At 41.3% G+C, this 16,856-nt stretch overlaps 1 protein-coding gene across 2 annotated transcripts; it reads left to right on the top strand.

Annotated features, from left to right (window-relative positions):
* The first annotated feature begins 1,533 nt into the window (after positions 1-1,533).
* med1 (mediator complex subunit 1) lies at positions 1,534-13,036 on the top strand. Of its 2 annotated transcripts, XM_080873855.1 has the most exons (16): positions 1,534-1,705; positions 3,366-3,472; positions 4,068-4,146; positions 4,228-4,282; positions 4,573-4,705; positions 5,028-5,056; positions 5,224-5,295; positions 5,605-5,679; positions 6,048-6,211; positions 6,299-6,410; positions 6,572-6,696; positions 6,804-6,931; positions 7,161-7,362; positions 7,459-7,554; positions 8,339-8,444; positions 8,528-13,036. In XM_080873855.1, the coding sequence occupies exons 1-16, from the start codon at positions 1,585-1,587 to the stop codon at positions 12,351-12,353; spliced, it is 5,430 nt and encodes a 1,809-aa protein (XP_080729981.1). In that variant the 5' UTR covers positions 1,534-1,584; the 3' UTR covers positions 12,354-13,036. The 2 variants fall into 2 exon arrangements, with proteins under 2 accessions (XP_080729981.1, XP_080729980.1); XM_080873854.1 differs by having other exon boundaries at positions 7,161-7,554.
* The last annotated feature ends 3,820 nt before the right edge of the window (positions 13,037-16,856 follow it).

The following is a 16,856-nucleotide window of genomic DNA, read 5'->3' as shown; positions in this document are numbered from 1 at the left end:
GCAAAGAAGCAATGTAAATTTGGCCTAAATGTAAAATTTGTAATGTGTATTATTGTGTCAAAAATGTACTGCCAATAATGCCTCATGAGATAATACCTTTTCTGATTAATGTGACAGTTCTTAGATTTTTTTTTTTTTTTACTGCTGTTGTTGTTGTTTTACTTTGGGGTTTTCTTTAGCCACTGTGGCATTCATTTTGTAGTTGAGACAATGTGAACATTTTTCCATCATGTTAACAACATGCAGAGAAGCGTTTCTCAGCACAGGGGTTGAACTTTCTCTTCTTTTCTCATGCCTGGCTCTGCCCACTCTGCTGCCATTCGGACGTGGCACTGATACACCCACCAGGAGGATTAGGGAAGGTTTAACACCGGTGCCAGCCTCACTCCCTGTGCCACGCCATCCCTCGGCACAGAGGGAGGTCCCGCTTGGCATGGCAAGGTGAACTAGCCTCTGATTGATGGGCATGGTTTCAGCCTGCTACTGTGCTCCCTAAGGCCCGTGCCTCCTTTTCCTTTTTCCTACTGCTGTCTTGGCAGCAGTGCCCAACTCCTCTTCCATGCCAGGCAGCCAGCTAAAGCTCCTGGTGGGCACATCAATTACATAGCGGCACCTCCCCTCTTTTCTCATGTCTATCTGTGGGTCTGTCTACTGTCTCAGACGATGCCAATCTGGTCCCACTCCATTTCCACTGCTGTCTATAGCTATCTCCTGTGTTTGTGTGCATACTGCTTTATAGCCTACCCATGTTCACAAATACATCTTTGCATATGCACAAATGCACATGAATCTTATTCACGCACACACCCCGTGCTTTCCTCTTAGGCAGGTCATAATGGTTGGTGGGAAAATCCTCCCTAGAGAGCACTCTGCCACAGGCTCAGCTGTACAATAGGCTCAGGTGTGTGCCTGTAGTATGTGCTTGTGTGTGCAAGGCATGGATGCTTTTGCTCTTTAATCTTTTTTTTTTTTTAATCTACTGCTTGATTAAACGGCCTATTTCTCTGACTGCTTTATAGTAGAGGGCAACAGTAGGAACAAACAAACAAACAAACAAACAAAAAACCATTAGTAATGTAGTGCATTATTTACATGATTATTTCATCCTTCCTTTGGATTTTGCCTGTTAGTTGCTGTTGGCAAATCATGAATCATTTACTCACAGCGACCATACGCCATCTGCAGTATTAATTTTGCCACTGTCTTACTATAAGCTGAAAAGGCTTTTATTTTTTGAAGCGATAAAGGCAGCTGTTTCGTTTCTCCTGGAAACGTTGTGATAAATAACCCAAAGTAATTGTTACAACGTGCAAAATGGTAAGTCGGAACCTTAAAATGTTTATACTATTTTAAATGTGCTCGTGTATGTTATATATACACACAAACATGCAAAAAAAATTGATACATAAAATTTAAAAAAAAAAAAAAAGTCTGGAGAATACACACAAATAGAGAAAGGACTCACCCAAGAGAAAAAAAAATCGCTGTTCCTCTCTTGCTATGACGAGTTTATAGTAGTACGGAAGCCCGGAAGGGATGCTAGGAACCTGAAGCGGGGAAGTCGAAGTGGAGCAGGGGGGTACAATGGCGGCGGGGCCTGGTGTTTCTATGCAGAGCTGCAGCCCTGCGAGGGAACTTTCTGTTTCAGTTCAGCAGGGAGGAAATCAGACTCATGGCGATCGGGTTAAAACCGAAGAAGTAACGGGTAAGAACGCGACCCGTGCTTTATTTCTCGTTGCTTTACTGATAATTTATTTTGGGACTTGGGCTATCAATGGCTAACTGCTAAATCAGCCCACTATGTTGGCGAGTACTGCTGCTTTTTGCGTATGTTTTATAGATTTGAAATCCACCTGTGGGTACCATACACACACAATAACTCCAGATTGATAAGTGCGGTTTATCTGTACAAGGATTGGTGTTATTTTTTGGTGCGCTTAAAGTCACGTTAGTTGCCTATCTGTAATCAGCTAACGGCTAACGTTAGCAACTTGCTAACGTCAACTTTCTGCAAACACTGATGATAGGTAGGTCGTGCAAAACAAGGCTCTGAAAATATAAACACCACAGAAGTTTTGCTTACCTATTCAGTGTGTAGAGCAAAAAAATGCCAGTCTGTCCATCAGTTTGGCAAACTGTGTAATAAGCTGCAACATTGTAATAGCTCATTATCGACATGTTTTGACAACACTAGACATCCTAGACTAACAGTCTGGTAAAAGGATCCCAAAACTTTTATTAAAAGTTGTTGTTTTTTTTTTTGTTCTTTTTGTTATTTTTCCAAAGAGCTGACAAATCCTACCAACCAGCTAATGTATAAAAATCATGCCAGTCGCCTACCTACGTGAGACATCTGCCTGGAACACAAATAGTACAAGTGGGACATAGATGATGATAATGATGTTGTTGTCATGCTCTCAGGTCACTCTTGAAAATATAGAGGAAAGAAAGTATTTTTATACTTATATTTGTTACAGTACACATTTGGCTTCCAATTTGTTTGGAATACGTAAATGATGATAATGCCTACAACACTATTAGACCTTGGTCCACCAGGATTGGCTGAGATCTATCTATCTATCTATCTATCTATCTATCTATCTATCTATCTATCATTGATCAATGGTCTTTGATTAGTGGTCATGTCATTAAACAAATGTACTTTTTGTAAGGTTGAGGAAACCTGCAGTCAGCTGAGACTGAAGAAGTCACTTGGATGAGTGACAAACTGCTTCTCCCGCTGAAAATGCTACATTCAAACAGAATCCACTTTTTGGGATTCCTGCTGATCTACATTCAAAAACACGCACAAAACTTTTTTTTCCTCATAAAGTTACACTAAAAAAAATGTGTTTGTGTGTGTTAAGTTGATATTTTATTTCTTTAAGTTTTGTTTTGTTGTTTTTATTGCCTTAAAACATTGAAGTTACCACATGTAGCTTTACAATGTTTACCACTTCTTAGACAAATGCCACATAGAAGTTTGAACGGGAAGTTTTTGTATAGCCTTTCACACAGGTGTGGATTAACCAAAATTATTTCTAAACAGTATAGTTTGTGGTTGTGTTTTTCTCAGAATAACAAGGATAATAGAAACGCCCATAAAGATATACAATATAGCTTAACAGCAACTCAAACTGCAGCTGTTAAACTGACAAAAAAATGTGTTTGTTTGATGAAATTAGTTTTTGCCTAGAGGAATAGTAAAAACTTTGTCTTGTTCTAGTTTAAGTACTTTTATTACATAAATATGGTTATTCTGGGTGGCAAAAAAGATCATAAACCTCTTTTAAAATGCAGAACAGAATAAGTGTATGAAATTTGCTTAAAAGTTATCTAAATGCATGTATTTCTTTTTTATTTAGAAGCAGAGAAGCAGAGTCGCATGGCTGCTCTGCTGGAGAGGCTTCATGCCAAACACAATGCTTCCCGGCCATGGCAGGAGACCTGCAAGGTTGTTCGTCAGGCTATGGTGAGAGAGAGACCTTTCTACAAGTGATTTGTACAAATTTCAAAAGCATTATTTTACATCAGTAAAGGCAGGAAAGAGGCATCTGCAGCAAGGCCCTTACGATAAAATCTGTGGTGCCTTTGTGAATAGAAAGCGAAAAACATCCTCAACTCCATTTCTTGAAACAGTAATAGGCACCACCTAGTGGTGCAGTTTAGCTCTACAAAAAAACCAAGTGTTTTCATGACTTAGAAAGACTTTAAGGGGAAAGTCATACAATATATTCTACAGTGGTATAATATACCAGTTTTAGAAGGCCTTAACAACATTATAAACACACACAATACCCATCATGACCCATCTATTTACTTAACAATCCCACATCAGGTCACAATGAAACAAGTAATCACAACAGAGAACACATTTAATGTCATTAAACATATAATTGCATAAAAGGTATATTCTTCAGTAACTTAGCTTCTGGATAAGTAAAGCTGTAATGAATTTACATTCTTGAACCCAGTGGAGCAGGTGGAAAACAAATTTTAGATCTTGTTGATTAAGCACATTTTTTGTTTTATGAACTTTCTCTTTCTTTCCACATAATGTGTCCCAGGAGAAACGTGGTGTGATGAATGCAGCAGGTCACCAGCTCCTGCTCAACTGTCTGGAGACCCTGCAGAGAGCTTTGAAAGGTGAGGACGTCAGTTGATTGAAACACAAGGGAGAGCGAGTTGACCTTTTTGTTTAGAAAAACAAACTGCTTTCTTTTTCAGTCTCATCACTTCCCTCCATGACAGATCGTCTGGAATCCATTGCTCGACAAAACATGTGAGTCTCTTACAGTTACCGAGGCCGGTAAACCTAAGCACTGAAAGCAGTGGAAGCTTTCAGTGCTTAGGTTGAAAAACCTTTAGTTTAATATTTCAAATGAGAATGAGCTTCTTTATTGGTTAGGAGGGCTACATACAACACATTGCATGATGTTCTTTATTTTACAGTTTTGATGGCATTTATCCATTCCAATATACTAAAACTGTTTTAGCTAAAGCACAACAGGAAATGGAGTATAGAAACGTCATAGCATTATTTTGTCAATTTTTTTTGTCTTGTTTATGCAGGCTGGGCTCCCACCTGAGTCCCTCTGGAACGGAGTGCTACATCACAATGGACATGTTTTATGTGGAGGTGCAGCTAGACACCAGTGGCCAGCTAGTGGATGTTAAAGTGGCTCATCAAGGAGAAAGCCCCACGGTCAGTCTAATCACTATGTAGTTCCATAAATTAGTAATAGAAGGCCTTGGTAACACAGGTCTAGAGACCATTCAGTGCACCATTGCAACCTCCACCTGCTAGGAAAAAAACTAACCAATCACAAGGAGGTTTCCAATAAAGCGCAGTGCCAGGAATCTTTGGCAACCGTTTGGAATACACATATTTTCCCTTACAACCAGTGGTTGCCGTGGGTTGCCAACTGGTCTCTAGGCTTGTGTGACTGGGAGAGGCAAATTACATTAATCTAATTCCACTAGTGAAGATTCAGTAATCTTTTTTTGCATTTAATTTTTGGTCACAGAGTTGTCCTGAGCTTTTTCAGCATTTAAGGTGAGTAGAAAGCACATGTGTAATTGAAACTCTTGTGGATGATAAGAGACAAACCTGTAGTGCATGGTGTTTCATTTCTGTTAATGATTAAAAGTTAAAATTGCAGTTACCTGTTAGAGATTCCTGTTTAATAGCTGATTGAGCCACTTTTGTTTTCTTTTTAACAGGGAAAAGAACTTTGAAGAGTTTTCTAAACATCTCAAGGGACTTGTTGATTTATACAAGCTTCCTGGAGACAAGTAAGTAGGCTTGCAGGCTTTGACGTTTGGTTTAGGCTTATCTAAAAGCACGAGTAGATATTTCGTTCCACGTATAAAATTGAATTTACATGTGCTATCTTCCAGATTATGAAAATTATCTTTTCTTAAATTGTTGAGTTATGAATATGTAATGTATTTAGGCTTTTTAACTGCTGAGAGACAGGAGAGCTGAAAAGAAAGCAATCAAAGACCAGATTAGTGATATTATTTTTTTTATAAGATGCATATGCCATACATCTCTGAATATTGTTTTCATATGTCTAATAATATTTCCTTTCTGTGTATCAGTAAACTGAAAACCAAGATGTACATAGCACTCCAGTCTTTGGAGCTTGATCTTACAAAGATGATGCACATGTTTAGGTAAGTTCAATAAGTCTTTGATTTACTGTTTAAGTTGTCTTTGGGATCTTTGGACTTTTCATATTCATCACATTTCTGAGGACTTTGGTTGTATGCTATATGTATGTGCTTCTAGAAAATGCATGTTAAATAATAAATCCCTGAAGATTTAATCAGTTTGAACCTGTGGTACTGTTAAAAGACTAAGTACACTAATTTTATGAGGTGTTGGGACACCTATTGTTAAAGATCGCAAGGGTCACCTCTTATTATAAGAGACTGTATCTCTGTACATTTGCCTAAATTGTATAAATTAATAATTATGACCGAAGCACTTAATTTGATCATCTCTATTTTAATGCAGTCTTCTTTGTTTTTATGTTTTTTAGGTTAGCTACCAATGCTAATACAGTAGAAACTATTCTGCATGGGAGTGTGGGCTTGCTGACAGCCAGAAGTGGTGGTCACCTTGTTTCTCTCCAGTGCTATGTGTCCCCTTATGACATATTTGAAGAGGGAACAGGCACACAGCTCAACCTAATGGACAACAATGGCAAGTGCATGCAGGGCATTGATGACCTTATCAAGAATCATCTACCAGTCACGACCTATGTAACTTACTGGATGCTTGTTGTTACAGTGCCGCGCTCTCTGGGTGTCAGTGTCTCTGTTACAATTGAAGGAACCTCCTCTGTCTATAAGCTCCCAATTGCTCCACTGATCACAGGATCCCACCCTGTTGACAACAAGGGGTAAGAACATGTTCACCAGTGTTTACAAAGTCCTCCAGTGAGCAACTCTAATCTGTGTAAAACCTGCAATTATGCTATACTGGGAATTGTTTACAAATTCACCACTCTTGCAAATATTAGGCAGTTATCATGGGTAATTGATTTTTTTCTCTTTATTTTAGGACACCTTCCTTTTCCACTGTGACCAACTCCAACTGTGTGGACCTGCCAGCTTGTTTTTTCCTTAAGATGAACCAACCCACACCCTTTTCACTCTCTTTTATCCAGAGGATGGGCAATGCTACTTGTGAGTTTACCTAATGCATGTTGTATTCACTATTCATTAACACACATAGAAAATATTATTCTTTATTTGAACGGTTTAACCTTAATCTCTGTCAATTTTTCCCCCAGCCATCCCAGTGTTTGAGACCCCACCAATCTTGTCACCTCTCTACCAGTTAATTGTCCAGAGCCAGCTCCAACGTCTTGAGGAGGGCAGCTCCCAGCCTCCACCCCCACACAACATGCACTTTTATTCTGTGAGCAGACATTACTTGCCTCCACAAATATCAGCGATGTGTTGTAAATCTCTAGAATCTTTCAACTTGCACATTATTTGGTTTAGTTAAAGGTCTGTCCACCCTCGGTGGTTACCCCCAACCTCTTCTTTTGGCTTTAGAATTGTCTCCATTACTTGTATTTATATATCACAATTATCACAATTTCTGTCATTGGAAGTATCTGAAAACTTCTATTTTGCTGTCTAAGGTGTTACCTGATCAGCAGCACTGTTACTTCCTGAATGGCGATGCTCCAGTGCAAGATGGTCGATCTCTTCAAGGAGCACTGGTGTCCAAGATCCCCTTCCGCCACCCGGCACAAGTACCATTCTTGTTGGATATCATTCGGCATCAGGCAGCCTATAACACCTTGATTGGCAGCTGTGTGAAGCGGACTTCTATCAAAGAAGGTAGGTGGCTTCTGATTTCCTGTATTTATCTTATTAACATGTGCTCTGTTTTCTATCATATTAAATTACTTATAATAAGTGTCATTGTTATTTCAGACAGTGCAGGCCTGCTGCAGTTTGAGGTGTGTCCTCTTACTGACTCAAGTTTCAGCGTTTCTTTCCAGCATCCAGTGAATGAGTCCCTGGTCTGTGGTAAGCACATACTTTTGCTCTTTTTTTTTTTTTTTTTTCTTTTTTTTGGGAGGTTTCGAGGAATAAAGGTGTTTCACTAAGATAGATGCATTTAAAAAAACATCACAGCAAACATGATGTTTTGTAACAAGTGGATTTGACACAAATGTCTTTATACTACTTTTTTTTTCTCCCCAGTAGTCACTTGCTACAAATACTTGAAATCCTGATAGAGAGCTTGAAGTTGAACTTTAATTTGTTTATATTTCATATATTCATTTTTAAGTCAGAAGTTCTGACTACTGAAATTGATGTGACACTGTTGGAGTGGTTGATATTAATTAATTATGTGGGAAATTGGTCTTTTCTGATTGTATAGTGGTTTTACAGAGAACTGTTTTTTTACATGGTAAATTATCTTTGGTTGAGTATATAAAGGTTTCCCCAACTCATTGCCCAGAAACACAAAACCAACAATTGCAAAGTTTTTATAAAATTGCCATTGCGTTAAAGTTCAGCTAAACTGGTATTTATTATTTTAACTGGAGGACTCAACACATGACTGCAGCATGTTGAACCTTTATCTCAAACCTATGTTTGCTGTCTGTCTTTTCACTGTTGGCTAATATAAAATGTTGACTGAAAAAAAAATATCCTCTAAGTCACTTCAAGGTTGATTAGCAGGCAGCCACTTTACACTTTTAGCTTTGGAGTAGATTTCAGTCTAAAGGGGTTCATGTGTTAATCTGCTGGAATATCTTTTGTTTTTTGTGTAACTCTATTCTATGTGATCTTTTTCCTTTAGTGGTGATGGAGGTGATTGACTCCAGACAGGTATCCTGCAAGCTATATAAAGGAGTGTCAGATGCTCTAATCTGCACTGATGAATTCATCACCAAAGTGGTCCAGAGGTGAGATACTCACCATAACACCATAACTGTGTGGTTATGCACAGTTTAGTACATGGTTGGTAATTGTTTCCTTCCTCTTGTAGATGCATGTCCATCCCTGTAACCATGAGAGCAATTCGAAGGAAGGCAGAAACCATTCAAGCAGACACTCCAGCCCTTTCCCTAATTGCACAAACTGTGGAGACTATGGTGAAAAACAACCTTCCACCCTCTGGTAGTCCCACCTATAATATGGTAACAGCTGATGGATCTAATCCCATGGGACTGCCTGGGCTTACAGGGGGCAACACACCTACTGGAGGAGGGCCCAATTTTACAGGTCCAATCACTTCTCTGTATGGGATGTCCCGAACTGACAGGCAAGCTCAAGGAGGAGAGTGCCTAACCCCAGGAGCTGTGGCTAGCCAGCAACAGATGCAGCAACAACAGCAGCAAGGTCAAGGCCATTCAGATGACTATAGCAAAGTCACACAAAATCCCATACTAACAAGTCTGTTACAGATAACTGGAAGTGTGGGTTCTAGTCCCAGCTCCCAGAATGCACCACAGCCCCACCAAACTCCACCTCCAACATCTTCCCCTGCCAGCAACACCAAGAATCACCCCATGCTGATGAACTTGTTGAAAGACAATCCCACTCAAGATTTTGCTTCCCTGTATGGGTCTAGTCCATTAGAGAGACAGAATTCTTCTGGTTCTCCACGGACAGAAGGCATGGGCGGAACCTGCCCTGGAGGTAGCACGAAGGGAAAAAAGAAGCGCCCACGGGGGAATGAAAAGGGTGGCATGCTGCCTGGAACAGCTGCTGGTGTTGGAGGCGGTAGCTTAGGCATGAAATCTCAACAGTCATCTTCCATGCCACAGCACCACCAGCACCATCAAGTCACTCACGAGGATGATTTCCACCGTGAGCTCCTCTCTATGGATGTGGACGCATCTCAGAATTCTATCTATGATGTTAACCTGACCAGTGATGGCTTAGACACGCCCCATAGCATTACTCCTGCACCAAGCCAGTGTGGAACACCACCATCTGGTCCCAGCATGCCTTATTCACAGTCTCATGTCCAGTCTCAGCAACAGCAGCCACCAGGTACCGTACCACCTCGTATGGTCCGTCTCTCCAGCTCTGATAGTATTGGACCTGATATCACAGAAATCTTGTCAGATTTACCTGAACAAACTGGCAAAGGCAGTGGTGGGAGCCATGGGCAGCATCTAATGGGCAGCGGTGGGGAGGATGGAGGCGCACTAGGTACCCCTATCCGTGACTCTTCGAGTTCAGGTCAGGGTAGTGCAGTGTTTGACTCAGCAGATATTTTCAATACCAACAGCAATGAGAATCCCTTCACAGACCCCGCTGACCTGATTGCTGAGGCGGCCGGAACTGTTACCACTCCCACCAGTGACTCTTCTTCTACCAACTTCTTCCCTGATGCCGCGGACTTCAACCCTGACCTTCTTACCTCAGGCCATGGTTTCTCCCAGAGCTACTTTGATGACAGTTCTCCAAGTGCTGATGGAGACATGGACCTTGTCAAGAGTTTTGGGGGAGGTAGCCAGCAGAATACCCCATCAGGAACGCCTCAAAATCCTACTCCACATGGACAGAGCACTCCAGAGCCTTCACTAAAGGAGCCTTTTGATATTGGGATGGTGTTTGGAGGCAACAGTGGTAGTGGTAAACCACTTCTGGGACAAGCTCCTGATTTAGGAGACACACATGGTGGAGGGTCCCAGAGCCCCCTTTTGAGCATGGGCCTTGGAGGAGCATCTGGTGAACCAAAAGTTAAACAACAACAGGTTCTCATGCGGCCAAAAGATGAGAATGGGGGCAGCGGTGGGAGCAGTTCTGGGATGGGAATCGGGAGCAGCTCAACAGAGGGAAAACAGGTGAAGCGTAGCAGGACGCCATCCAGTGAGGGAAAATCTAAAGATAAACCTCCCAAACGCAAAAAGCTCGATCCTGATGGAAAATCCCCTTCTCACAGCTCAGGGGGACGGCCTTATACACCACCTAGTGGTGGCTCAGGCTCTGGTAGCAGCATAAGTGGAGGCGGTTCCAAGTCTCCTGGTAGCTCAGGACGGTCACAAACCCCCCCTGGAGGTGCCACACCTCCAATTCCCAAAATCACTATTCAGATCCCCAAAGGGACCATAACTGGGGGCAAAACCTCTTCCCATAGTGGATACACCTCCAGCAGTTCAGCCACAAGCAGCACAGGAGGAACTGGAGGAACCAGCAGCAGCAAAAGCCATCATTCACACTCATCGTCCTCTGGAAAGATCAAATCCAAGGAAGGCTCCATGACACAAGGCAACAGCTCCAAACCAGGGAGTGGAGGAAGTGGGCCATCCCAGTCTAAAGGCTCCTCCCAAGGGATGGGTGTTGGCAAGCCAGGATCTTCACCAATCACCAAACATGGCCTGTCTGGGCCTGGAGGTACTGGCGGAGGAATAGGAAGTAGTAATAAAGTTAAGCCTCAGGGGGGAAAGCCTCCTGGTTCACTTATGAATCCCAACATAAAGCCCAACATTTCACCTTCCCATTCTCGTTCCAGTAGCTCTGGTGAAAAATTATCCTCCCCTATGAAGATGCAGCAGTCCCAGGTTCCAGGAACTCCACCTTCTTCCAAGGCCAAATCCCCCATGGGCTCAGGAGGTGGCAGCTCCGGAGGGTCCAAGTCTTCTTCTGGTGGAGGCATGAGCTCACAGAAACCAGCTGGGGGAAGCTCTTCATCTGGTTCTTCATCTTCTTCATCATCCTCCAGTTCCTCGTCATCTTCAGGTTCAGTTGGCTTCTCAGGAGGCTCTCAGTCTCAGTATGGCAGTGGTGGAGGGGGAAGTGGTGGAGGTGGTGGAGGAGGCAGTGCAAGTGGGGCTGGAGGTGGCAGTGGTGGAGGGGCTGGCCAGAATAATGCAAATAACCCAAACGCCAAAGGAAAGTCTCCTAGCCGTAACAAGAAACCCTCTCTAACAGCAGTCATAGACAAGCTGAAGAGTGTTGGAGGAGGAGGAGTAGGGGAGGATGGTTGTGAGGTAGGGCCACCAGTAGGGGGAGCTGGTTCGTCATCTACTCCTGGCGGTGGGTCTGGAAATGTTCCCAGTGGGCCTTCAAACATGGCACCATCCAAGCATGTCTCATCCTCTCAAAGTGGTGACTATAAGCGGGAAAAGTCTGATAAAGAGGCAAAGGCAAAAGTGTCAGTGTCAGGGGGGAGCAGTGGGGATAAAAAGTTGATGGACCCAAAAACAGGTGGGGTAGGTTCGACTGCTTTGGCCAAGATTATAATTAGCAAACCAGACGGTGGCTCTCCAAGTATCAAGGCTAAAGTGACCCTACAGAAAGCAGGAGAAGGATCTGGTGACAATATGCGTCCTCAGATTTCTAGCCTGAAAGCTTCTCCACTCTTCAGTGGCTCGACTCCCAAACATGACCGCTCCTCCCCCAGTCACAGCCGCTCACCAGGATATACCCCACTTAACCAGGATAGTGAGAGCGAGTCAGGAAGCAGCTCAGTGGCTGAAAAGTCTCACCAGAACAGCCCCAGCTCGGACGATGACCAGACCATGCGCCCACTTCCTCCCCAGGACTACATGAGCTCTATTCCCCTTAGCTCAGGTGAGAAACATAAGAAACACAAGAAGGAGAAAAAGAAGCAGAAGGAGAGGGAACGGGAGAGGGACAGAGACCGAGAACGGGACAGGGACAAAGAGAAAAAGAAATCTATGTCAATGGGGCCGTCTTCTCATCCAATAAAATCGGACAGTTGGTCAAGGTCTCCCATCTCAGCTTCAGATTCATCTTTGTCCATGTTAAGTTCAGATCGGCCTTCCCGGCCGAGCCCAATGTATATGAGAAATGAAGATGATGACCTCATGGACTCAGCCCTCACCGGCAACCTTTAATTTGATGTAGAAAGTGCTTTGATTTCACTCATTTGTTGTCAAATTTTAACCCATTCCTTTTAAAACGTAAAGTAAACTTCTATTTATTTCAATCAAGCTGCAGATTAGAGCTGGATATAGGAATATTAAAGCTCTGTAGCTGATCATTGAACTGTTAAAGCTGTATTTTAGTTTTGTATTTTACTGTATGAATACCGATGTATGATGTCGGGGTGGTTAGGATGCCAGGTGTATGTGAATGTGAACACTACACATAAAAAGCCACCTCCGAATTGAGAAATTAACCATTTTTGTCTTTCCTGTGATGTCAGATGTTTTTATTTTTTTTAGTACGTTTCCCCATTTCTTTATCCATGTAATCCATGTACATTCTGCTTCTGTCATAAAAAACAATGGGTTGCTATTATACAGTATGACATCTATTGGAAGTTATTGTAAAGACAGAAAGGTACAGCATTTACTTGCCTTGTTTTTCACAAAACCTTCAAATTTGTAGATTTTTGATACATTTTAAATTGTTAACGAGTAAATTAGTGAAGGTAAAAAGACTGTAACTGATAATGATGATGATGATGATGCTGATGGTGGAGTAAAAGAGACATGCAGTTATTTTTTATAACGAATTGTTTTTGAAGGTTGGAATAAAAATTTCACATGTGAACCCTATGTGGCACTAGATGGCAGCAGTGTATCAGGCTCTATTTCTGGCTGCAGAATTACAGGGTGCGTTATAATGAGTCATTTTCCCAAAGGTAATGTGTGGAGGTTAAATGGATTTTCACATCTTTATTCACAGGTATTATAAAGGATGATTTGTAGATTCAGAGTGCAACTAAAGGGTTTTTCTTTGCTCACAATGGGCTCATTTTGAGCCTCCAAATTGACAGAACTAAGAGATGTTTATACTGTCATGTTTAATATCAGCAAAAAATACTTGTGTTGAGGCAATCTTATTAGGAAACTAACCGGCATTAAGACCTAACAGTACAGATATGCCAGAATGAGTTGGTGTAGTTTTTTGATTTGGTGTTATAAAGTAGTATGACTTTGTAGCTCCAGATACATTTAAATCAAAGCAACGTCTGTGTATCACTGTATGCACAGTGGACATTTAATCTAAAGAGATTAAATGGCCACTGTGCGTTCTTTTTTTCGTCATTGCATTTTCTGCTTTGTCTTTGTGAAATGATTAGATGTAAGACATACAGTCTTTAACAAGCAGCTGAGGTGTACTCAGTAAAGCAAATATCTAATCAACCAATAAGATGGTAGCTCAACTCCATGAACTTATACATGTAGATGGCCTGCTGAAGTTCAAACTGAGCATCAGAATGAGGAAGAATAGTGACTGAAGGGACTTTGAATGTGGCACAGTTGTTGGTCTTGAGGGTTTAAAGTGAATGGTCTGAAAAAGAGGGTGGCGTAATGGTGTGGGAAATATTTTCTTGGCACGCTTTGGGCCCCTTATTATCAACTGAGCATTACTTAAACACAGCCTAGCTGAGTATTGTTGCTGACCATGTCCGTCTCTTTATAATCACAATGTACCCATTTTCTGATGGAGCTACATATAAAGCAAGGTGATCACCCAAGACTAAAGTTGTGGTCAGACCAACATCACCATCCATAGTAGCAAACTTCCAGCACAGCTCAAAAATGTGTTTGCTAAATTAGACTTTAAAAAATGGGGCAGTCTGAAATGTTGGGTTGCTGAGTACTCTGTAATAAAATTTGAAATTGTCAGGACTTTAAATTTGTATCTACATTGCACTGAAGAATGGGATTGTTCATGCCAAAGTAATCAATTAATAGAGGAGAAATATAAATAAATATTATGTGTCACATGACCAGTTCTAAACCTTCCAGTAACATTGCAGTCAAAGGAGCTTGGAAAAACTGACTGAGAACCTTCACAGACATATTCCAGTAACATTGCACGGACCTTTAGTCAACATCAGGCTTGTGCCCGAGAGACGATAAAAGACTTTGCACAGAATGAGAGGATTATGGGAAGAAAAGGAAATATGTGGATATATTCCAAGCAGTCAGAAAGTGTGAGTGACAGGGTCAACAATAGAGAAATTAGCTGTGCTGGAGAAAAAAGGCAGATCAGCAGTTTCAAAAGGTTGGCAGGGAATATAAAGTCAAAGAGCCACAAAGGGAGGAATGGAGAGAAGCTCGCAGCTGGAGGATGGCGAAAAGATGGCCTGGTAGAAATGAGAATGTTGATTATAAAAACTTTGACTGAAAATGCCACTTTAGAGGCTCAAAAAGGAGTTCAGCTCTGGGCTACTGTTCCCATAATGAGGGCACACATTCAACATATCGTTTTAGGATGCTGTTTTCTCTTTTGGTGTAAATGCAATGATTTACATTGATTCCCATGACTAAATATATAAACTGTGTTTAAGGCTATCAGCAAACTGTCTCTACAACATGTCTCTACATACACTGAATTAAATAAGGTGAAAATAAATGCATCTCACAGTTTTGTTTAGTTTTGAAGCCAAAATGTAAAAAAAAAAAAAACACAAGTCAAATTCCTAGCAGTCATGAAGAAAAGATGCAAATAGGTGCTTCTGAAAGCTGAGACAGAAGAGGAACAGGCTGTGCTGCAGCTCAATAGCAGAAAGACTTGATTCCTTTATTATTCACAAGGACATGATAAACCACATTCAAGCAACCTCCTGCTGTGGTGTCGTAGGGTACTTAGCTGCATATGACACTCTGCATTTATCCTTTGCAAATATACAGTACAAAGGATCAGATGACTTTGCTTTGGGGCCCTTCAGATGGGGCACTGGGGACATAGACAGGAATGTGAAGCCAATCAAGGTGCACATGGTTGACAATAGCGTTTTTTCTTATTCTTTTTCTAAATCATTTTTTTAAATCATAAAATAACCCTATTAATTTGTGGAAGCTATAAAGTTTAGCACTGGCTTCTGGGGGGGAAAAAAATCTTCAAAAAACAGCCCAGTCAGCAAACCCAAGGAAAAGTGAGGTAATGTTTCAGAGGATCAGCTTGCTAAAAGGTTTGTATCAAAACTTGGTTTCATGTGTCATTTGAGACATGAGGGGAGGCAAAGGTTAAAAAGATATTTTTTCCATCCATACAGGAATATGTCTTATTGATTTTGTAGAATATCAGCAAAATGATGAAGTGATTTGATTCATCAAAGTGCTGAAACTTACTGAAAGTTACTGCAGATTTGTTGGCTGCACATCTGTGATGTGAATCTCCTATTCACCATAATCCAAATGTGATCTATTGGATTGAGATCTGGTGACTGTGGAGGTCATTTGAGTACATTGAACTCATAGTCATGTTCCAGAAACCAGTTTGAGATTATTTGAGCTTTGTGACATGGTGTGTTATCCTGCTGGAAGCAGCCATCAGAAGATCGGTACAGAGTGGTCATAAAGGGACAGACGCGGTCAGCAACAATACTCAGACTGTGGTGTTTAACAAATGCTTAATCTGTACTAAAGGAGTCAAATTGTGACAAGAAACTATCCACCACACCATCAAACCACCTGGAGCCTGAACCACTGATACAAACTACAATGGATCCACGCTTTCATCTTGTTAACACTAGATTCTTACCCTACCAACTAAACATTAAACACTGATGTAGACCAGGCAATGTTTTTCCAGTCTTTTGTTCTTAAATTTGGTGAGGCTTCAACATGCATACCATTCTTTCTCCTTTGTGATTATTATGTGGAAAAATCTCAGCAGCAGTTTCTGAAAAATTAAACCATGCTACACTTAACGTCACTAAAATCACCCTTTTTTTTTAATCCATTTTGATGCTCAGTTTGAACTTCAGCAGGTTGTCCTGACCGAATCTATATGCTTATAGTGAAAACACCAAATGTAAAAAGGCTCATTTACACCACTGAACCCTGCTCTCAAAAACTGACATAGACATAACACTAACTTTCACCACTTATTTCTCAAATCCAGATACACAAAGTTTTAAAAACATGTTTAGTGACTTCTTCTGTAAGTTTGGAGCTTTACGTCACCGTCTTGGTTGGCTGGTTGCGGTCAATAGACTTACATCAGCTAGCTTCTGTTACCTACCTAGTAACAGAACCAATAACTTGGGGGGATATAAGGACACTAAAACTAAAAATCAGCTTAAGGGGATCACTTTTGTGCTGTCCCTGGCTGCAACCAAGGTTAAATATAACCCTGGTGTCCACTTTAACACTCTGTCTCTTAAGCAGTAAGTGTTGTTTCGTTGTTTGGCTTGATGCACTGACAGGGGAAACTACACCTGGATGATTAGATACTATTTTGTGTCCCCTGGAGCTTTATTCTTTTACTCTGCAGCACCACCACCAGCCAAAAGCTTAATGACAAGATACAAATTACCTGCCAATTGTTAGCATTCTGATGTTGTTGTTACAGTTTTTTCTGAATGCTTAAACCCTAACTGTGATTCCTGTAGCACAATCTCTAAAACTATTCAGACTTATAGCAAAACCACTCAC

The sequence above is a fragment of the Rhamphochromis sp. 'chilingali' genome (genome assembly GCF_963969265.1).
Source record: "Rhamphochromis sp. 'chilingali' genome assembly, chromosome: 22".
Classification (NCBI taxonomy): Eukaryota; Metazoa; Chordata; class Actinopteri; order Cichliformes; family Cichlidae; genus Rhamphochromis; species Rhamphochromis sp. 'chilingali'.
Note: the sequence above shows the minus strand (reverse complement) of the source record. Positions and strands in the feature narration are given on the sequence as shown.

What these genes read in the sequence shown, in the direction of transcription:
- med1 (XM_080873854.1), top strand. Translation starts at nt 1,585, where the DNA reads ATGGCGGCGGGGCCTGGTGTTTCTATGCAGAGCTGCAGCCCTGCGAGG. An exon ending in TCCATTGCTCGACAAAACAT is followed by an intron (nt 4,283 to 4,572) that starts GTGAGTCTCTTA and finishes TTGTTTATGCAG; the next exon opens with GCTGGGCTCCCACCTGAGTC. An exon ending in ATCAAGGAGAAAGCCCCACG is followed by an intron (nt 4,706 to 5,027) that starts GTCAGTCTAATC and finishes TTTTGGTCACAG; the next exon opens with AGTTGTCCTGAGCTTTTTCA.